Genomic DNA, 22,704 nt, shown 5'->3' on the forward strand with positions numbered 1-22,704 from the left:
GTAATTCACATACTTTCATTTTTCCTAATCCTATTCAACTGTGGTTACTACTTATAATGTGTTTTTGTAACAATGTTTATCACAGTTCATTTTGTGATTAGAATCTGTATGCTAAGAGTATAGAGGCAGTACTTTAGAGGGCAACAAATCATATTCTTTGAATGATTTGCGATTTGAACTTAAAATAGAAATAAACATTTTGATTAGAAATTACTTTTGTTGCATCTCTTTTATTTATCTTATTGAAAAAGTGTATCAACTCATTAGAAGGGAGAACATCGAACATTCAGAATGAAGTATGAAAGATGCTGTACTTGGGGAAGCACACAAGGCTTATTTAATAATTACATTTTCCTATAAGACCACAGAGTCAGAAGCTGAAGACAACAAAGCACACAGTGTCATCTTTGTTTTAGTGGCTGAGTGGCAAAACTGAAAAATATGCATTGTTGTGAAACCATGTCACAGTAAACAGAAGGAATCCCCTTTATTCCCCAGCTGTAGAGCAGGACTGATGCCCCACGCCCTTTTCTTTTCAGGAATCTGTGAGGACCGGTTTCACATCACACAGGCTAGACTCACACACAGGCACGCATGCACACACACAGGCACACACACAGGCACACAGACTGTGCCTGCAGCTGGTCAAGCCCTGCTTCATGTGAGGAGCTAAGCTCAGCTCAGTCATGAAGAGGCAGTTGGAGCTAGCAGCGTTGGGCCTGGGCATTAGAGGCTGGCTGTGCGCCATCCTCACCCACTGCCTGCCCCTGTGGAAAGTCAGCGGTACTTTGGACAACTCTACAGCCACGCTGTCGGCATACTAAGACGGGGTGTGGCTGGAATGGGACCACTGGGACCTCAACCATGACGGTAGCCTCCACTGGTCCTTCTACCAGTCTTTGTTATCCCTCTCTGGAAACTTCTGAACATAGAGAGGCTTGATCATGGCTTGTATAGGTGCTGTGGTCATTGGAGAGGTGTGGTTTCCGAAGAGGAATCATGTGAAAGTTGCCTCCGGTGTGGTGTTTGTGCTGTCTGGAATACTGCTGATTGTCCCTGTAGCCTGGACCTGCCACCACACGAACAAGCCACTGGAGGGCGCTGTGGTGCTGAGGAGAGACTGCGGAGCTGCTCTGTACATAGGATGGATCTCCTCCTCTCTAATGGTAGTAGGGGGAGGGTTTCTCAGTACTAGATTCCCCACGTTCCAGCAGCAGGAGGGGTCAGAAAGAGGGGGTTATACTCCAGGTGATCCTGTGGCAGAGCAGGGCCAACCAGCCCCCTGGATACTATCCACAGGACTGAATTTAGACACAGCAGGTATGCTCGGGCAACAACACAGCCTTCATGAGAAGATGCAATCAGGTATGATTAGGTATGACTAGATCTCTAGGTACTATAGTCAATGTTAGAAGTCATGCTTCCACTGCAATGAAGCACTTTGAAAGATGTTGAAGAATTTAGGATAGAGGTAAAGGAGTAGCAATAACCATAAATTGCGCTTTCAACTGTAATAACTGGGTCTGAAATGTTGTCAATTTGCTTAATTTCTGTATTGGTGGTGAAGGTTTACCATTAAAGTGTTACAGTGGCTTCAGAAAGTATTCACACCCCTTGACTTTTTCCACATTTTATTGTGTTACAGCCTGAATTTAAAATTGATTAAATTGAGATTTTATGTCACTGGCCTACACACAATACCCCATAATATTAAAGTGGAATTATGTTTTGAGAAATTTTTACAAATTAATATTAATGTAAAAGCTGAAATGTCTTCAGTCAATACGTATTCAGTAAACATTTGCTTAACATGTCACATAAGTTGCATGGACTCACTCTGTGTGCAATAATAGTTTTTAACATTACTTTTGAATGACTACCTCATCTCTGCACCCCATACATACAATTATCTGTAAGGTCCCTCAGTCGAGCAGTGAATTTCAAACACAGATTCAACCACAAAGATCAAGGAGGTTTTCCAATGCCTTGCAAAGAAAGGCACCGATTGGTAGATGGGTATAAAAAGCAGATATTGAAAATCCCTTTAAGCATGGTGAAGTTATTTACTATACATTGGATGGTGTATCAATACACCCAGTCACTACAAAGATACAGGCGTCCTTCCTAACTCAGTTGCCCGAGAGGAAGGAAACCGCTCAGGGATTTCACTGAGGCCAATGGTGACTTTAAGTTACAGTGTTTAATGGCTGTAATAAGAGAAAACTGAGGATGGATCAACAACATTGTAGTTACTCCACAATACTAACCTAAATGACCAAGTAAAAAGAAGGAAGCTTTTAGAGAATAAAAATATTCCAAAACATGCATCCTGATTGCAATAAGGCACTAAAGTAAAAGTGCGAAAAAAGTGTCAAAGAAATTGACTTTAAGTCCTGAATACAAAGCATTATGTTTGGGGCAAATCCAACACATCACTGATTACCCCTTTTCATATTTTCAAACATGGAGGTGGCTGCATCATGTAATGGGTATACTTGTCATCGGCAAGGAGTAGGGAGTTTTGTGGATAAAAAGAAACGGAATAGAAGTACTGTAAGCACAGGCAAAATCCTTGAGGAAAACCAGGTTCAGTCTGCTTCACAAAAGACACTGGAAGACAAATTCACCTTTCAGCAGGATAATAAACTAAAACAAGGCCAAGTATACACTAGAGTTGTTTACCAAGACATGGAATGTTCCTGAGTGGCATAGTTTGTTTTGACTTAAATCGGCTTGAAAATCTATGGCAAGACTTGAAAATGGCTCGATCAACAACCAACTTGCCAGAGCTTGAAGAATTTTAAAAAGAATCATGTGCAAATATTGTACAATCCAGGTGTGCAAAGCTCTTAAGAGACTTACCCAGAAATACTCACAGCTGTAATTGCTACCAAAGGTGATTCTAACATGTACTGATAGAGATATTTCGGTATTTGGGGCGGCAGGTAGTGTTGGGCCAGTAACTGAAAGGTTGCTACATCAAATCCCCGAGCTGACAAGGTACAAATCTGTCGTTCTGCCCGTTCCTAGGCCGTCATTGTAAATAAGAATTTGTTCTTAACTGACTGGCCTAGTTAAATAAAGAATAAATAAAATATTTCATACATTTGCAAACATTTCTAAAAACATGTCATTGTGGGGTATTGTGTGTAGATGGGTGAGAAGATTTTTGTTTGGGACAAAATGTGGAATAAGTCAAAATATGAATACTTTCTGATGGCACTGTATCTTACAATAATGGTATAAACTTGGGATAGAATTTCATATCTACTGTATTGGCATAGGGCTATTGATTCCATTTTTGGAGAGACTATGCCATAGTAATCACAAAATAATGAATAAAAACAATGAAATAGATGAAGTTTTTAATTGCAATTGTTTATAAGACTCATATTTAATTATGAAGAAACATATATAAATTAAGGGGTTAAATAAACTATTCATAACAAAATAGGACTTTTTAAACATGGCGAAATGGTAAACTGGGTAAAATGAAAGGCAGAGGTGAATTACTTTAGAAGAAGTTGACTCACAAAATGAACTTCATTAAATTATAGTAATATTTTGTTTACAAGCAAACATTCGAGTGGTGCATGCTCTCAGCAAAAATACTGAATGTTATCAGATCTTCAACCAAAACCTAATATTAGAACACTCCGGAAATAAGAAGGGCCCCATTGGTATTAGAAATAGCGGCCTCTTTAATGAGGGGTTTGCAGTTTGTGTGGCAGCGGTGGTGGTAAGATAGTGTATGTATGTAGTCCTATAGGGCTCTGTGTGAAGGCTATTCCAGCCTCTCGTCTCCCTCTTCCACATCCTTCAGACTGAGCACCTCCAGGGAACCTTTACCTTTCGTCTCACAGCGGATCAACTCATCTATCTCCCTGAAGCAGCCCGGGTCCACCAGACACACCTGGAGGATGGAGGGAGGGAGATATATATATATATAGAGAGAGGTGGGAGGGAAAGCATTGTTGTTGTTGCATTACTTGAATTATTTACTACAAGTGTATACAGTGTATTACATATTCCTTTGGGTATCAAGTCTAGATAACTATTTTAGTTTAGAGTAGGGGTGTCAAACTCATTCCATGGAGGGCCGAGTGTCTGCAGGTTTTTCCTTTCAATTAAGACCTAGACAACCAGGTGAGGGGAGCTCTTTACTAATTAGTGACCTTAATTCATCAATCAAGTACAAGGGAGGAATGAAAACTCGAAGAGACTCGGACCTTCGTGAAATGAGTTTGACACGTGCTTTAGAGCCCTACGGTGTAGCCTAGTATAAACCAGAGAGATCTGTCTCTCACCATCTCCAGCTGGTCGTCAAAGTCTTCACTTTCCACCACCTTGAGGAGGGGTTTGAGTTTCTCCTTCAGCCTCTTGCCGTCTTTGGCCGGCAGGACCAGCCTCAGCCTCATGTGGGCCCTCTGGATCTCTATGGACTCCTTCAGCTGCCTAATCACCTCCAGAGCCTTGGAACAAACAGCAGTTAGATTCATGGGGCATTAGCATGACAAAGACTGTTATTAGTTGGTATGTACTGAAACCCAGTAAGTTTTCTGGTTTATGTAGCTAAACAACAAACAGGTTCAGCGTTTAATATGACAGACTAAACTCCTCACACTTAAAGGAAATCATTTATGGCTAAATCTAGCCACTGCTTGTACACACAGTATGCACAGTGAGTGAGAATTTACAACAAAGCCATTCATTCATGTTCATCCATGACGTTTATATTAAAATATGGCAAATGTGTAGACTCCAGTGTACAGTAGAAACAACCTTTTGTCCCAGCCCTACCTGCTGCTTGGTGCTTTTGTTGGCCTTGACAGAGTAGTGGATATCCTTCATGGCCCTCTCTATGAGGTTGACTGTGTATGGTCGCTTGGTCTCTGGGTTCACACACTTCTCCGCCACGATGGTCGCAATGTCTCTGAAACTCGTCTCCAACTGGCTCTGCCTCTCCTTGTCTGAAACCTGGAGTTCTCCTTTAGCTAAAATCTGACCAACAAAGGAAAGGCAAATCTCACAGCAATACATAACGTTGAATGAATGTGAGTAATATTGATTACTGGTGTTCTGTTTATCTGTCAATGTATTTACTTGTTTACATATCTCTGTCAGGTCATCTGTTCCAAAAGCTTTTGACAGATCATCTTTCTTGGCAACCTGACCCTTCGAAACATTGTTGAAAACAGAGCTGGTCTGCAGCACTTCATCCAGATCCTTCTCTCTGTAATTGGCAAATGAAAATGGCGATTTATTAAGTGTTTATATGGGGCTTTGCTATCTCAGTTTCTCAATCCTAATCCTGGGGTGCACATTTTGCCCTAGCACTACACACCTGATACCACTAAGGTTTGACAATGAGTTAGTGGAATCAGGTGAATAGTGCTAGGGCAAAAACAAAGATGTGCACCCCTTTGGTTCCCTAGGACCAGGACAGAAACACTGTGCTAGATGATGCTTTCAATATCTATAGGTATTGATAGGCTAATCTCGACAACCTAAAAACAAATGTGTGAACTCAGACCAGCTATTGGATCTGGTTCTGGGGGAGGTCGAGGGGGTGTCCCCTTTTGAAATTCAAAAGATGCCAGGTGTAGATGACTCAAAGTCCAAAGAATCAGTGATGCAAAACACATGGTACCTAGACTGTTCCTCATATCCTCATTATTCCACAGCCTGTCGACTCTGGGTAAGAATATGATGCACGATACAAGACAAGTGAGCTATGATGATGACGTGAGTCATGACTTGCTACTCTGAAACAGCACATTAGATTGTATTATTTACATATTATTTAGTTACATTCATAGCTAATTATAAATACATCAAAGCTGAAAACATACTACCATTAGTCGTAATACTACTAGTGTTTGCTATATGCCTCGGTGGGTATCAAACAGATCCAACTAGCTAACGTTAGCTATCATAGCTACGCAGCTAGCTAAATTCCTAAAATACTCACGCTCCAGATCTCCAGCTCATCACTTTATTTTTGTAGCAGGCGATTTCAAATCGTTTTCCTCCCTTTTTCATCCTCACCACCGCCACATTTGTGAGTCGGATCTGGTTTGTTGGTGTAAATATAGACATATTTCTGCTTTACAAGACAGGTTAATCTTATTAACACTCTTTTTTTTTAGCGGCGTTGGCGTGCTATGAGTTTCACAAAAATTCCCCCGGACTGAAACATACTATGCGCAAACGGTCCTATTTTTTGTTGGTCTCTGATGGAATTGTTTAGTATTTTTTTTTAAATAAAACATTTACATTTTATACGGTACCATAACGACTGCTACGAATAAATACAAATATGTTTACTTTTTATGTATTTGACAAACTAGATACTTTGCATAAAATATCACGTGTAAATGAAGTTGTTCCTGTACTGGTGTATTTCATTCAGAGAATATAATTGAATGCTTAAAAACTCTTGTTGCAAAGTAATGGAATAGAGGGGTGTAAAAATATGGCTATGCCTAGGGGATATCATAACATTTTTGTATATCTGTAATATAATTAAACCTCCAATTCCCACAATGTATTTCGTTTCATCATGATAACAATTATGGCTGCTCCCAGTTGTTGAACTTTGATGTTCCTAAAATGTTTGTCAATATTTACATTGATGATACAAAACATTGCACAGGAGAAATAAACAATGTTGCGGGGCTCAACTTTACTGCTTTTGGATTTGACAACCCATGTTTTTGACGCTGATATTGATGGTGAGTGAGAGTGTCGCAGAGAGAACTGGGTATTCTGAAAGTGAAAGGTGAGATGAGGATGGTGCAGAGAAGGTCAGTCAGCGTATTTTTCATGTCAGTGAAATAATGTCCTCGAGCCTGGTAGCAGCTGCTAGATTCTATTTAAAAAATAACTTTTGTGCCCTTTCTGAGATCTTTAGCTGATGTGTGTATGTATAGTATAGAGATCATATTTAGCGTATGTATGTATAGTATAGAGATACTATTAAATTACTAGAAGGGAAGGTCATAAACCCTAAAAGTTCCAGAATGGGTTGTAAATGTCAGCCATATTGGTCAGGGAGAAATTCAAACCAGTCTAATTGGAATGAACAGCAGTACATTTTTTGACATTTTAGTCATTTAGCAAACGCTCTTATCCAGAGCGACTTACAGTAGTGAATGTATAAATTTCATACATGGCCCCCTGTGGGAATCAAACCCACAACCCTGCCGTTGCAAACACCATGCTCTACCAACTGAGCTACAGGAAAGGCATAATCCTGGTTTTACTTATGCAGGAAAATAAAAGTAAGGCATGTGATAGAATGAGAACTTGTGAAATAGAATTATTGGCAACCTAAAATAGTCATACTTAAAAATACAGTTTATAAGCGTTTCATACCAATGTTCTGTATAAATAACATTTTATGTGTAACAGACCATAAATGTTTCATTTGTTGTTTTCTTGGAAAGCTGTGAGTGCTATTATATGATACAATATCAATTCTTGTTGCATTTACAACTTGTCTAAGACATATCATCAACTGATTTAAGCCAGTATATGGCTGTGGTTTGACTGCATTGTTTGAATGGAATGTTGGCATATTGGCAGTTAATTAGAAAAATTACTGGAATCATTCCTCTAAAACTAATGATTTACAATATCCAGGATTAGCATTAGCTACTTTAGCGTGGTGGAAAATTGTGTTTCATAAAGAAAAGTATGCATACTTTCCCAGTTTTTAAATCACCTTTTCGCCATTAAATTAAGGAAGGAATCTTTGCAGCCTGAATGGAGAATGTTCTATGCACGAACCGGTCCACGGGGGATACGAATGTATAGCCAGCTACATAGATTCCCTTTGGACCGTAAGATGAAACGACTCGATATCACCATTTGCCGGCCTTTGGGCTAATCCGGAACATAATGTCTTTGCAGGAACAAGGAAGACAGTCCGCAGCACCTTCGAGAGTATTGTTTTTGTCAGTATGGCAGAACAGGATATACTTGCACACAGCTGCCGATGTTTTGGTTGGAATTTGGTTCTCACTGAAAATGGCATTGAAAAAGGTAATTTAACTCTTTCCTTATTATTTGCTCAAAGAGCAGTTCTGTTTGCATTTCTATTCATTCTAATTATTTATTTGTCTGCTGGTAAATGAATACATGTAAGAGTCAATCTGCATTTATGTCAAAATTGAGTTGTTGACATTGTCCTGTACAATGTTCTCTACCTATAGTTGAAGTCGAAAGTTCACATACATTTCGGTTGGAGTCATTAAATTTCGTTTTTCAACCACTACACAATTTTCTTGTCATCAAACTATAGTTTTTCCAAGTTGGTTAGGACATCTACTTTGTGCATTACACAAGTAATTTTTCCAACAATTGTTTACAGACAGATTATTTCACTTATAATTCACTGTATCACAATTCCAGTGGGTCAGAAGTTTACATACACTAAGTTGACTGTGCCTTTAAACAGCTTGGAAAATTCCAGAAATTGATGTCATGGCTTTAGAAGCTTCTGATAGGCTAATTTACATAATTTGAGTCAATTGGAGGTGTACCTGTGGATGTATTTCAAGGCCTAACTTCAAACTCAGTGCCTCTTTGCTTGACATCATGGGAAAAATCTAAAGAAATCAGCCAAGACCTCAGAAAAGAAATTGTAGCCCTCCACAAGTCTGGTTCATCTTTGGGAGCAATTTCCAAACGTCTGAAGGTACCACATTCATCTGTACAAATAATAGTACGCAAGGATAAACACCATGGGACCACGCAGCCGTCATACCGCTCAGGAAGGAGACGCATTCTGTCTCCTAGAGATGAACGTACTTTGGTGCGAAAAGTGCAAATCAATCCCAGAACAACAGCAAAGGACCTTGTGAAGATGCTGGAGAAAACGGGTACAAAAGTATTTCCACAGTAAAACGAGTCCTATATCAACATAACCTGAAAGGCCGCTCAGCCAAGAAGACGCCACTGCTCCAAAACCACCATAAAAAATGCCAGACTACGGTTTGCAACTGCACATGGGGACAAAGATCGTACTTTTTGGAGGAATGTCCTCTGGTCTGATGAAACAAAAATAGAACTGTTTGGCCATAATGACCATCGTTATGTTTGGAGGAAAAAGGGGAGGCTTGCAAGCCAAAGAACACCATCCCAACCGTGAAGCAGGGGGGTGGCAGCATCATGTTGTGGGGGTGCTTTGCTGCAGGGGGACTAGTGCACTTCACAAAATAGATGGTGGAGGAAAATTATGTGGATATACTGAAGCAGCATCTCAAGACATCAGTCAGGTAGTTGGTCTTCCAAATGGACAATGACCCCAAGCATACTTCCAAAGTTGTAGCAAAATGGCTTAAGGACAACAAAGTTAAGGTATTGGAGTGGCCATCACAAAGCCCTGACCTCAATCCCATAGAAAATGTGTGGGCAGAACTGAAAAAGCGTGTGCGAACAAGAGGCCTACAAACCTGACTCATTTACACCAGCTCTGTCAGGAGGAATGGGCCAAAATTCACCCAACTTATTGTGGGAAGCTTGTGGAAGGCTACCTGAAACGTTTGACCGAAGTTAAACAATTTAAGGCAATGCTACCAAATACTAATTGAGTGTATGTAAACTTCTGACCCACTGAGAATGTGATGAAATAAATCATTCTCTCTACTACTATTCTGACATTTCACATTCTTAAAATAAAGTGGTGATCCTAACTGACCTAAGACAGGGATTTATCATAGGAATAAATGTCAGGATTTGTGAAAAACTGAGTTTAAATGTATTTGGCTAAGGTGTATGCAAACTTTCGACTTCAACTGTATATATTTCTCTAAATTTTGCAGATAGAACTTTGTAGTCCCAAGCTCTCCAAATGAATGACTATCACTGGAACTGAATCTGTGCCTCACACATGTTATTTTTCTCTGTACCCCATTAGAATACTCCTACCAATCCAGTGACACCCTGGCTCTACAAAGCTGTGAAGTAGGATGGTTACAGTGTTGAGAAAGTTGTTCATGTATCTAAAGCACAGATATTCTATGGATCACAGACTGGAACTGCAAAGGTAAGAGGGTGATTCTGCAACCATGGACTTTTTTTGTAATCCAGAGGTCAATTTTTGGGGGTTTAAGAGAAAATAATAGTTTTAGGGATGCATGGTTTTTATTAGCTCTCGAGAATCCAAGGGGCCATACCCAGCCATAGGATTCTTATGGATCACAGCACGGCCAATGTTTACTACAGTCACAACTCTCTTTAACGTTTACAAACGTTAGTCTTCCCTTGTGATACGTTTTTTGGAAACCTTTAGGCCTAATTTTAATTTACAGTGCATTTGGAAAGTATTTAAACCCCTTTACTTTTTCCACATTTTGTTACATTACAGCCTTATTCTAAAATAAATGTAATAGTTTTTTCCCCCTCATCAACTTACACACAATACCACATAATGACAAAGCAAAAACAGGTTTTTATAAATGTTTGCTAATAAAAAAATGGAAATATTAAATTTGCATAAGTATTCAGACCCTTTATTCAAAACTTTGTTGAAGCACCTTTGGCAGCGATTACAGCCTTGAGTCTTCTTGGGTATGACACTACAAGCTTGGTACACCTGTATTTGGGGAGTTTCTCCCATTCTTCTCTGCAGATCCTCTCAAGCTCTGTCAGGTTGGATGGGGAGCGTCGCTGCACAGCTATTTTCAGGTCTCTCTAGAGATGTTCGATCGGTTCAAGTCTGGGCTCTGGCTGGGCCACTCAAGGACATTCAGAGTCTTGTCCCAAAGCCACTCATGTGTTGTCTTGGCTGTGTGCTTAGGGTTGTTTTCCTGTTTGAAGGTGAACCTTCGCCCCAGTCTGAGAACCTGCTCCAGAGCACTCAGGACTTCATCAAGGATCTCTCTGTACTTTGCTCCGTTCATCTTTCCCTTAATCCTGACTAGTCTCCCAGTCTCTGCCGCTGAAAAACATCCCCACAGCATGATGCTGCCACCACCATGCTTGACCGTAGAGATGGTGCCAGGTTTCCACCAGATGTGATGCTTAGCATTCAGGCCAAATAGTTAAATCTTGGTTTCATCAGACCAGAGAATCTTGTTTCTCATGGTCTGAGGGTCTTTTAGGTGACTTTTGGAAAACTCCAAGCGGGCTGTCATGTGGCTTCCATCTGGCCACTCTAGCATAAAGACCTGATTGGTGGAGTGCTGCAGAGATGGTTGTCCTTCTGGAAGGTTCTCCCATCTCCACAGAGGTTCTCTGGAGCTCTGTCAGTGACCATCGGGTTCTTGGTCACCTCCCTGACCAAGGCCCTTCTCCCCTGATTGCTCAGTTTGGCCGGGCAGACCGCACTAGGAAGAGTCTTGGTTCCAAACTTCTTCTATTTAAGAATGATTGAGGGCACTTTATTCTTGGGGATCTTCAATGCTGGAGACATTTTTTGGTACCCTTCCCCAGATCTGTGCCTCGACACAATCCTGTCTCGGAGATCTACGGACAATTCCTTCGACCTCAAGGCTTGGTTTTTGCTGTGACGTCAACTGTGGGACCTTATATAGACAGGTGTTTGCCTTTCCAAATCAGGTCCAAAATCAGTTGAATTTACCACAGTTGGACTCCAATCAAGTTGTACAAACATCTCAAGGATGATCAATGGAAATGGGATGCACCTGAGCCCAATTTTGAGTCTTATAGCAAAGGGTCTGAATACTTATGTAAATATTTTATTTTATTTATTTTTGTTGCAAAAATTCAAACCCGTTTTCTCTTTGTCTTTATGGGGCATTGTGTTTTAAAAAATAATTTATTGGCTGTAACTTAACAAGAATGTGGAAAAAGTCAAAGGGTCTGAATTCTTTCCGAATGCGCACTCTTTGTAGTGACTGGGTGTATTGATACACTATCCAAAGTGTAATGAATAACTTCACCATGCTCAAAGGGATATTCAATATCTTCTTTTTTTTAACCATCTGCCAATAGGTGCCCTTCTTTGCGTGGCATTGGAAAACTTCCCTGGTCTTTGGTTGAATCTGTGTATGAAATTCCCTGCTCTGCTGAGGGACCTTACAATTATCTTTATGTGTGGGGTACAGAGATGAGGTAGTCGTTAAACACTATTATTGCACACAGTGTCACGCTCGTCGTTAGAAATGGAGGACCAAAACGCAGCAGGTATGTGTATAGTCATCTTCTTTATTTACCAGAAAAGAAGGAAAAACCAAACAAACACGTATACAAAAATAAACAAAACGATGAACGACAAAATGACAGCCTTGAAGGCACCACAGCAATCCAAGAACAATCTCCCACAAAATACAAGACAAACACACCCAACTAATATAGGACTTCCAATCAAAGGCAACACCAAACAGCTGCCTTCAATTGGAAGTCCACCCCAATTAACTCAACATAGAAACACACTCACTAGACTACACATAGAAATACATAAACATAAACATAGACCATAACCCAAAACCCGGAAATAATAAATCAAACGCCCTCCTAACTAACACACCACCCCGAACCACATAAAACAAATACCCTCTGCCACGTCCTGACCAAACTACAATAACAATTAACCCTTATACTGGCCAGGACGTGACACACAGAGTGAGTCCATGTGACTTGTTAAGCAAACGTTTACTCCTGAACTTATTTAGGCTTGCCATAACAAATGGATTCTATACTTATTGACTCAATACATTTTAGCTTTTCATTTTTAATTGATTTGTAAAAATATATTTTTAAACATAATTCCACTTTGACATTATGGGGTATTGTGTGTAGGCCAGTGCAAAAACAAATCTCAATCAAATCTTAAATTCAGGCTGTAACAGAACAAAATGTGGAAAAAGGCAAGGGGTGTGAATACTTTCTGAAGGTATGAATGGACTGTAAGGCTCTAGTTTTTATGAGCAAAATTGCATACTTGAATTACCTTTTATTTGATAATGAATTTGTTCCAGGGCTTTGCTACAGATCTAGCAATAACACATAATGATTAAAATACAAGACAAAATTACAAACAACCATAAATGCATTAATTTATATTGACATCCTAAAAAGTGCCACTATTCACTGCACTTCTCCCTAACCTTAAAAATAACATTAAAACAATCTATTAATTGCACATCATACCGATCCTTCAAATAATACACCTGACCAGCAGTAGGGGGCACAAGGGGCAGTGGAGTGGTTTCTCTTACTTTGACAACCTTGTCCAAATGAAAAACTGCCTGCTTTTTAAAGCTATTTTTACTTTTTATTTACTTGATCTCCAAGGGAAGGCTATTCCATAGACAAATGCCTCTATGGAAAAACATGCTCCTCGCAGTACTGTTTACTCTTGTGATTTTACAAGACATAACACTAGCTCTGGTATTGTGACTGTGTTGGTTATAGACCATGTCAATGTAGTTTCTCATGTAACCTGGGTTGCGATCCTTTAAGATGTCAAACGTGATTTAAGTTTAAGTTGGTCCACTCTGGTCTCCAAAGGCACCAAGCCCACTTCCCGGAACTCCAATACCCCTATGTGGGTCCTTGGGGGGGACGTTCAGCATATACCTGATAACATTATTTTGCATGATCTGAGTTCTCTTTTTTAAGCTTTTTTGATAGCCCACTATATCAAGCAGAGCAGGCATAATCAACCTTGACACACTGAATCAAGGTTGAGACAAGCAGTTTCTTAACTTCAATGTTAAAATATCTAGTGTTACGATATAAACATTTCAACTTGTTTGCCATTTTAGAAAGAATTTTAGCAGCAATCAGGTCTCCAGAAAGGGATTGATCTAGGGACACACCAAGATAAGATACACGTGTTTTAGATTCAATCTTCTTGCCTGCACAGTTTACCATTATCTTGTCAGCCCTAAGCAATCTACGTTTTGTTCCAAACAAAATCGATTCAATTTTTCCCAAATGTAGTGACAATTTGTTGTCAGACAACCAATCTCTAACAAAATGCAATTCCTTACTCCGTTACCCTCTATGTAAACTGTATCCTTCCCTGATACCAGTATGGGTGAATCATCAGCATAAAGCAAGAGTTTGCACTTTACTGTATCTGGCATATCATTAACGTACACTGCTCAAAAAAATTAAGGGAACACTAAAATAACACATCCTAGATCTGAATGAATGAAATAATCTTATTAAATACTTTTTTCTTTACATAGTTGAATGTGCTGACAACAAAATCACACAAAAATAATCAATGGAAATCCAATTTATCAACCCATGGAGGTCTGGATTTGGAGTCACACTCAAAATTAAAGTGGAAAACCACACTACAGGCTGATCCAACTTTGATGTAATGTCCTTAAAACAAGTCAAAATGAGGCTCAGTTGTGTGTGTGTGTGGCCTCCATGTGCCTGTATGACCTCCCTACAATGCCTGGGCATGCTCCTGATGAGGTGGCGGATGGTCTCCTGAGGGATCTCCTCCCAGACCTGGACTAAAGCATCCGCCAACTCCTGGACAGTCTGTGGTGCACGTGGCGTTGGTGGATGGAGCGAGACATGATGTCCCAGATGTGCTCAATTGGATTCAGGTCTGGGGAACGGGCGGGCCAGTCCATAGCATCAATGCCTTCCTCTTGCAGGAACTGCTGACACACTCCAGCCACATGAGGTCTAGCATTGTCTTGCATTAGGAGGAACCCAGGGCCAACCGCATCAGCATATGGTCTCACAAGGGGTCTGAGGATCTCATCTCGGTCCTTAATGGCAGTCAGGCTACCTCTGGCGAGCACATGGAGGGCTGTGCGGCCCCCCAAAGAAATGCCACCCCACACCATGACTGACCCACCGCCAAACCGGTCATGCTGGAGGATGTTGCAGGCAGCAGAACGTTCTCCACGGCGTCTCCAGACTCTGTCATGTCTGTCACATGTGCTCAGTGTGAACCTGCTTTCATCTGTGAAGAGCACAGGGCGCCAGTGGCGAATTTGCCAATCTTGGTTTTCTCTGGCAAATGCCAAACGTCCTGCACGGTTTTGGGCTGTAAGCACAACCCCCACCTGTGGACGTCGGGCCCTCATACCACCCTCATGGAGTCTGTTTCTGACCGTTTGAGCAGACACATGCACATTTGTGGCCTGCTGGAGGTCATTTTGCAGGGCTCTGGCAGTGCTCCTCCTGCTCCTCCTTGCACAAAGGCGGAGGTAGCGGTCCTGCTGCTGGGTTGTTGCCCTCCTACGGCCTCCTCCACGTCTCCTGATGTACTGGTCTGTCGCCTGGTAGCGCCTCCATGCTCTGGACACTACGCTGACAGACACAGCAAACCTTCTTGCCACAGCTCGCATTGATGTGCCATCCTGGATGAGCTGCACTACCTGAGCCAGGTGTGTGGGTTGTAGACTCCGTCTTATGCTACCACTAGAGTGAAAGCACCGCCAGCATTCAAAAGTGACCAAAACATCAGCCAGGAAGCATAGAAACTGAGAAGTGGTCTGTGGTCACCACCTGCAGAACCACTCCTTTATTGGGGGTGTCTTGCTAATTGCCTATAATTTCCACCTGTTGTCTATTCCATTTGCACAACAGCATGTGAAATGTATTGTCAATCAGTGTTGCTTCCTAAGTGGACAGTTTGATTTCACAGAAGTGTGATTGACTTGGAGTTACATTGTGTTGTTTAAGTGTTCCCTTTATTTTTTTGAGCAGTGTATATAAGAAATAAGAGGGACCCTAAAACTGATCCCTGCGGTACTCCACAGGATATTTCTTTGGCCTCTGACAGAACATCACCAATATTGCATACTTGTGTTCTGTTGGTCAGATAAGACCTAAACCAATTCACTGCCACATTTTAGACCAATGCATTTCAGTTTCATCAAGAGAATATCATGGTCCACAGTGTCAAAAGCTTTCTGCAAGTCTCACATGACCATACCTGTATAGTTTCCCTTCTCACTTTCCTGCTTAATGTGGTCAGAAAGGTGGATAAGGCAAGTACCTGTCAGAGGCGTCGATGAAAGGTGACCAAAACGCAGCGGGTATAGTGCTCATCTTCTTTTATTCTTAATAAAGTGAACACTTACACGAAAACAATAAACCGACAATCAACAGTTCTGCAAGGTACACAGACTATACAGAAAGCAACCACCCACAAACCCAAAGGAAAAAACAGGCTGCCTAAGTATGGCTTCCAATCAGAGACAACGAAAAACACCTGCCTCTGATTGGAAACCATTCTCGGCCAAACATGGAAAAAGAAACAGAAATAGAAAACTAGAACCAAAATCCCCTAGAACCAAAAAAAATAATAAACACACAAAACAAACACCCCCTGCCACGCCCTGACCATACTACAATGACAACTGACCCCTTATTGGTCAGGACGTGACATTACCAGTGGAATGAGCTGTTCTAAAGCCAGATTGTAGTTCATAAATAAGTTTGTGCTCAAGAAGGTATCCCTCAAGTTGATTTTAACTTCTTATGGATGGTGGCAGTATTGAGTCGCTTGGATGACTGACGTGCCCAGAGTAAACTGCCTCCTACTCACTCCCAGAAACTAAGATGTGCATATTATTAGTAGATTTGGATAGAAAACACTCTGAAGTTTCTAAAACTGTTTGAATGATGTCTGTGAGTATAACAGAACTCATATGGCAGGCAAAAACCTGAGAAAAAATCCAACCAGGAAGTGATTTGTAGTTCTTCTATCTAATGTCTATTCAAACTACAGTGTCTGTGGGGTCATTTTGCACTTCCTAAGGCTTCCATTGGCTGTCAACAGCCTTTAGAAACGTCTTTCATGCGTCTCCTGTTACTGGGCAAAGAACAGCAGCTCAGTTTATCAGTGGACTGCCTGGGAGCAGGGAGTTGTTTACTGCGCGTTCACGTTTGGGGCGCTGCTCATTCTTTTTCTCCTGGAATGAATACGCTATTGTCCGGTTGGAATATTATCAACGTTTTAATTTAAAAAGACACTAAGGATTGATTGTAAATATCGCTTGACATGTTTCTACGAACGGTAATGGAACTATTTTACTTTTTGTCTCTTCTTTTACGCACACGCGTTATGCCTTTTGGATAGTGATCTGTACGCACAAACAAAATGGAGGTATTTGGACATAAATATGGAGTATTTCGAACAAAAATACAATTTCTTGTGGAAGTAGGAGTCCTGGTAGTGTATTCCGACCAAGATCAGCAAAGGTAAGGGAATATTTATAATACTAATTCTGAGTTTAGTTGACCCCGAACTTGGCGGGTGTCTGTATAGCTTGCTGTGATGGCGAGCTATGTACTCAGAATATTGACAAATGTGCTTGCGCCGAAAAGCTATTTTAAAATCTGACACAGCGGTAGCATTAAGGAGTAGTATATCTATAATACTTTCAATAACTGTTGTAAATTTAATCAACATTTATGATGAGTATTCCTGTGCACATTCACAGGACGTTTTGGTGGGAATACATTTTCTGAACATCACGCGCCAATGTAAAATGCTGTTTTTGGATATAAATATGAACTTTATCGAGCAAAACATACATATATTGTAGAACATGATGTCCCAGGAGTGTCATCTGATGAAGATCATCAAAGGTTAGGGAATATTTTAGCTGTACTTCTGTTTTTTGTGATGCATGTCCTTGCTTGGAAAATGGCTGTGTGGATTTTCTTGTGAAGTTTATGTCCTAACATAATCTAATGTTTTGCTTTCGCCGTAAAGCCTTTTTGAAATCGGACACTGTGGTTAGATTAAGGAGAATCTTATCTTTAAAATGGTGTATAATACTAACTTTTTATTATGAAATTTTTGTTTTGAATTTCACTGGCTGTCGTCATATCAATCCCGCTAACGGGATTCAAGCCCTAACTAATCTCTCAACAACTTTGGATATGGTGCTGAGGATTGACACAGGCCTGTAATTTCCTCCATTTGTTTTACTGCTCTTCTTGTGGAGTGGAACCACCCGGGATGTTTTGAGATCCTTGGGAAATGTACCACTACTAATTGAAAGGTTTACAATATGCGTTATCATTTTAGCAGTGACACAAGCACTATCCTTCATGAATCTTGCAGGACGGTTATCCAGCCCAGTTGCTTTGTTTGTGCTCATTAAGCATAGTAGATTGGAAACTTTGTCCTCTGTTACCATGCTATCTTTTGCTATGGTAAAAGTTGTTAATGAAAGACTGGCCATAGTGTCCAGAGCAGGTCAATAACTTCTTAACCAGAGATGAGGCTATAGTGGTAAAAAATGTGTTAAAAATAATCTGCAACCTTTGCCTGGTCATAGCATAAAACATAATCAATATCCAGGCCAATACTACAGAATTTTACCTTATGGGGAGCTTTTGAGCCAATGTCAGACTAGCTCATGAGGTGAGCCAAGATGACAGACTAGCTGATGAGGTGAGTGATGTTTAGTACCTTTAACCTGGAAGAAAACAATTCTATAATTATACTGTCCTTAATGGGTATATATCTGGACAGTCATGTTTAAATTTGTGACTAACTATAACTTGTTACCATACTATTATATGTTATTATTCACGTACTTAATTTCGTGCTACTATTTTAGCTTCTAGGGAATTAATATTGTATCCGCTGACAGATGAACTAGCAAAACTATACAGTCTTAAAGCCTGGCACTAGCATCATTTTCCAACCCCAAGTTTGCCTCTTTATTATTATTATTTATTTTTATTCTTCAAACCAATGGCTGGCACAGGTATAAATATTTTAATGAATCCCGTTCAACCAGGAAAGATTGATTATTTTCATCAGTATTCCATTTTGTTGGGCAATACTTCACCATCTGAGGAATGAATAGGAGATTTGTCTCCTGGCACAGCAGACTGAGAGGAAATTGCCATTTATTCAACAGAGATATTTTACAGTTCGGGAGAGGGATTTTTATCTCCAAAGAGAAATTACCACGGGTACTCGGCCCGGCCTCCGGCCCAGAGATCTAGTTTTAGATGCTCAGTTCATTGACTCTTTGTGCCCAGTGTTCAATCATGATCCTCTTTTTTCCTCGAGCAGCATAGTGTTGCAGGCAGCTCTTTGCTGTAGGAAACCATGGGGCAAGGGGCACCTTACACTGGCTGCCCTGTAGGGCTTAAATCATTTACAATGTTGCTCTGCTTTGGAGATTTGTTCTGCCTTCAAATTGTTGTCCTCATACCTCATCATTGTGCTCCGTATGCAGCTGTTGTTATTGATTCCTACTTTCACTCTGGTTGCATGTAATGCAATAAGTTGTCCATAGCTGCATCCTGTTTTTGGATCTAGAAATGGGGCCATTCCTGTATAAAGTGCCGGAGAGATCCTTTATCCTTATTCTATATGTATATGTTACATATTCTGCATTTGTTTATCTTGTGCCACTTTCCACATTTTTGATGACATCTCTCTCTCCAATGCTCCAACAAGTTGGTCTGTATGTTGCTATTGGCTATGTACACTGACGGACAGCCCACAGAAAATGCTGAATTGTTCTGTAAGTGTCTGGAGGAGGCATCCACTGACTTCAGATATGGGAAAGCCTACCTGAAAGGACTGAGATATGCAGTGTTTGGCCTGGGCAACTTGGTGTATGGCATCCATTACAATACGGTAAGAGATCTGACAAAATACTGTATGTCTCCTATCGATATGTTTCCACTATGTGTGGTGCTGCTACTTACACTTGCAATCAGTTTCTTTGCTTATCTGATATTTTCATGGATATTTTTTGCATATTATACATTCCTCTTTTGTACACACTAGAATACTAAGCTCATTAATTGATTATCATTACCACTATTACTGTTCTCTCCTGTCCCATAGCTAACCATCCACTTTCTCTAGACTCACTGAAAACACATCATTCAACCCCTTCTGCCCTCTCCCTTAGCTGAGTAAGAACATGGACAAGTGGCTGAGTGGCATCCGTGTTCTGTCCAGAGGAGATGGCAACTGCAACGTAGTGAAGAGCCACAATGGCAGCGTGCATGCTGACTTTCTGGTCTGGAAGACCAAGTTCCTGAGCTGCCTGCAGGCCCTGGTTGCAGGGCAGAAGAAGGCCTGTAGTGGAAACTGTAAGATGGGCAGCTCCAGTAAGACCATGAACAGGAAGAAACCACAGGAGAAGACTGAGGACGATCAGTGGATTCCTTGACACTACTGCTATTACTAAACACGCATGCATGCACATATCCTCTTTCTCCTATTGTCATGGTAACGTGAGTTAGCGGTGCTACTTTCTCTTCCTGCTGTCTCCAGTGCTGTACGCAGCAGGGGTGATGTTCAGCGAGTAGAGGAGAGTGAAGAAAGAAACTACAGTGTGAAGGCTAATCATTATGATTTATCTACCATGCATCCATTTAGCTTTCATTTAATCCTGCCAATGCCGACGAACTTGTGGTGGGCAACATCATTTTAATCAGCCACGTACCCCGAGGAGTTCCTAAACTCCATAAATATGCATATGTTTTTCTTTATTTAATCAAGCAGCTCCAACAAAAGGTAATGACTTGTAATAAAATGTATCCCATATGGGATCCTGGATGTGTTTAATCATAAATGTATTTAAGATTAGTTGTGGATTTATGCCTTAATAAATCAGGAGGTTTGGACCCTTTAGGAGATGCTTGAAGTGAGAGAGGCAGGTCTCTCGTGTACTAGGTGGGAGTGATCTCTCCTTATTTTTCTTCCACTTACTCTCTCTGTTCTCACCTACAGTTGAAGTCGGAAGTTTACATACACCCTAGCCAAATACATTTAAACTCAGTTTCACAATTCCTGACATTTAATCCTAGTAAAAATTCCCTGTCTTTGGTCAGTTAGGATCAACACTTTATTTTAAGAATGTGAAATGTCAGAATAATAGTAGAGAGAATGATTTATTTCAGCTTTTATTTCTTTCATCACATTCCCAGTGGGTCAGAAGTTTACATACACTCAATTAGTATTTGGTAGCATTGGCTTTATATTTTTAAACTTTGGTCAAATGTTTCATGTAGCCTTCCACAAGCTTCCCACAATAAGTTGGGTGAATTTTGGCCCATTCCTCCTGACAGAGCTGGTGTACCTGAGTCAGGTTTGTAGGCCTCCTTGCTCGCACACGCTTTTTCAGTTCTGCCCACAGATTTTCTACAGGAAAATCTACCTTGACTTTGTTGTCCTTAAGCCGTTTTGCCACAACTTTGAAAGTATGCTTAGGGTCATTGTACATTTGGAAGACCCATTTGCAACCAAGCTTTAACTTCCTGACTGATGTCTTGATATGTTGCTTCAATATATCCACATCATTTTCCTCCCTCATGATGCCATCTATTTTGTGAAGTGCACCAGTCCCCCCTGCAGCAAAGCACCTCCACAACATGATGCTGCCACCCCCGTGCTTCACGGTTGGGATGGTGTTCTTTGGCTTGCAAGCCTCCCCCTTTTTCCTCCAAACATAGTGATGGTCATTATGGCCAAACAGTTTTGTTTCATCAGACCAGAGGACATTCCTCAAAAAGTACGATCTTTGTCCCCATGTGCAGTTGCAAACCGTAGTCTGGCTTTTTTATAGCGGTTTTGGAGCAGTGGATTCTTCCTTGCTGAGTGGCCTTTCAGGTTATGTCAATATAGGACTCGTTTTACTGTGGATATAGATACTTTTGTACCCGTTTTCTCCAGCATCTTCACAAGGTCCTTTGCTGTTGTTCTGGGATTGATTTGCACTTTTCGCACCAAAGTACATTCATCTCTAGGAAGCAGAACGCGTTTCCTTCCTGAGCGGTATGACGGCTGCGTGGTCCCATGGTGTTTATACTTGTGTACTATTGTTTGTACAGATGAACGTGGTACCTTCAGGCGTTTGGAAATTGCTCCCAAGGATGAACCAGACTTGTGGAGGTCTACAATTTTCTTCTGAGGTCTTGGCTGATTTCTTTAGATTTTCCCATGATGTCAAGCAAAGAGGCACTGAGTTTGAGGTAGGCCTTGAAATACATCCACAGATACACCTCCAATTGACTCAAAGGATGTCAATTAGCCTACCAGAAGTTTCTAAAGCCATGACATCAATTTCTGGAATTTTCCAAGCTGTTTAAAGGTATAGTCAATTTTGTGTATGTAAACTTCTGACCCACTGGAATTGTGATACAGTGAAATAATCTGTCTGTAAATAATTTGTTGGAAACATTACTTGTGTCATGCACAAAGTAGATGTTCTAACCGACTTGCCAAAACTATAGTTTGTTAACAAGAAATTTGTGGAGTGGTTGAAAAATGAGTTTTCATGACTCCAACCTAAGTGTATGTAAACGTCAGACTTCAACTGTACCTGTCATATTCTGTCCATCTCTCTCTCGTTCTGCCATCACCTTTCCCTATCTACTTGTAACCCTCTCACCAGGCTCGAATATGACTCTCACAATATTAACTTATGCAGAGTATCTCAGCAGCATGGGATGTTAGGTGAGAAGGACATCTCCAATAAGAATTCCTATTGTAAACTATCTAGGGTTATGACAATAGGGTATTAACTTCAGATTAAATGATTATAGGTTTCTGTTATTGAATCAGGATAGACCATCCCATGCATTAAATTAAATTGAGACAATCAATGACTCCACCAACTCAATAGACATAACGTTCCATATGGGTATTAAAACATTTTCAAACACAAATACATTTTCAGACAACAAAAGAAATAGAAAATAATAAACCCCAATGAGTCCAAATTATTTCAAGTTCGCTTAAATAAACCGTTGGCGCGCGTTGGA

The 22,704-nt window shown here is 40.6% G+C and overlaps 2 protein-coding genes and 1 pseudogene across 2 annotated transcripts; 2 read left to right on the top strand and 1 right to left on the bottom strand.

The window, feature by feature from the left end:
* The first annotated feature begins 559 nt into the window (after positions 1–559).
* LOC106581061 (claudin-4-like) lies at positions 560–1,646 on the top strand (annotated as a pseudogene).
* Positions 1,647–3,348: 1,702 nt separating this feature from the next.
* LOC106581067 (ribosome maturation protein SBDS) lies at positions 3,349–6,192 on the bottom strand. The gene is made up of 5 exons (XM_014162776.2): positions 5,972–6,192; positions 5,104–5,233; positions 4,801–5,001; positions 4,308–4,472; positions 3,349–3,913 (listed from the first exon to the last, which is right to left on the bottom strand). Exons 1-5 carry the CDS (start codon positions 6,097–6,099, stop codon positions 3,785–3,787), a joined length of 753 nt encoding a protein of 250 aa, XP_014018251.1. The 5' UTR covers positions 6,100–6,192; the 3' UTR covers positions 3,349–3,784.
* Positions 6,193–19,357: 13,165 nt separating this feature from the next.
* Positions 19,358–21,426, top strand: LOC106581026 (S-adenosyl-L-methionine-dependent tRNA 4-demethylwyosine synthase TYW1; the record flags this gene model as incomplete). The annotated part of the gene is made up of 2 exons (XM_045703391.2): positions 19,358–19,564; positions 19,845–21,426. Coding segments are annotated over 2 exons (471 nt in total), but the record flags the coding sequence as incomplete, so codon positions are not given.
* Between the last annotated feature and the right edge of the window lie 1,278 nt (positions 21,427–22,704).

This window comes from Salmo salar, chromosome 20 (genome assembly GCF_965601325.2).
Source record: "Salmo salar chromosome 20, fSalSal1, whole genome shotgun sequence".
Lineage (NCBI taxonomy): Eukaryota > Metazoa > Chordata > Actinopteri > Salmoniformes > Salmonidae > Salmo > Salmo salar.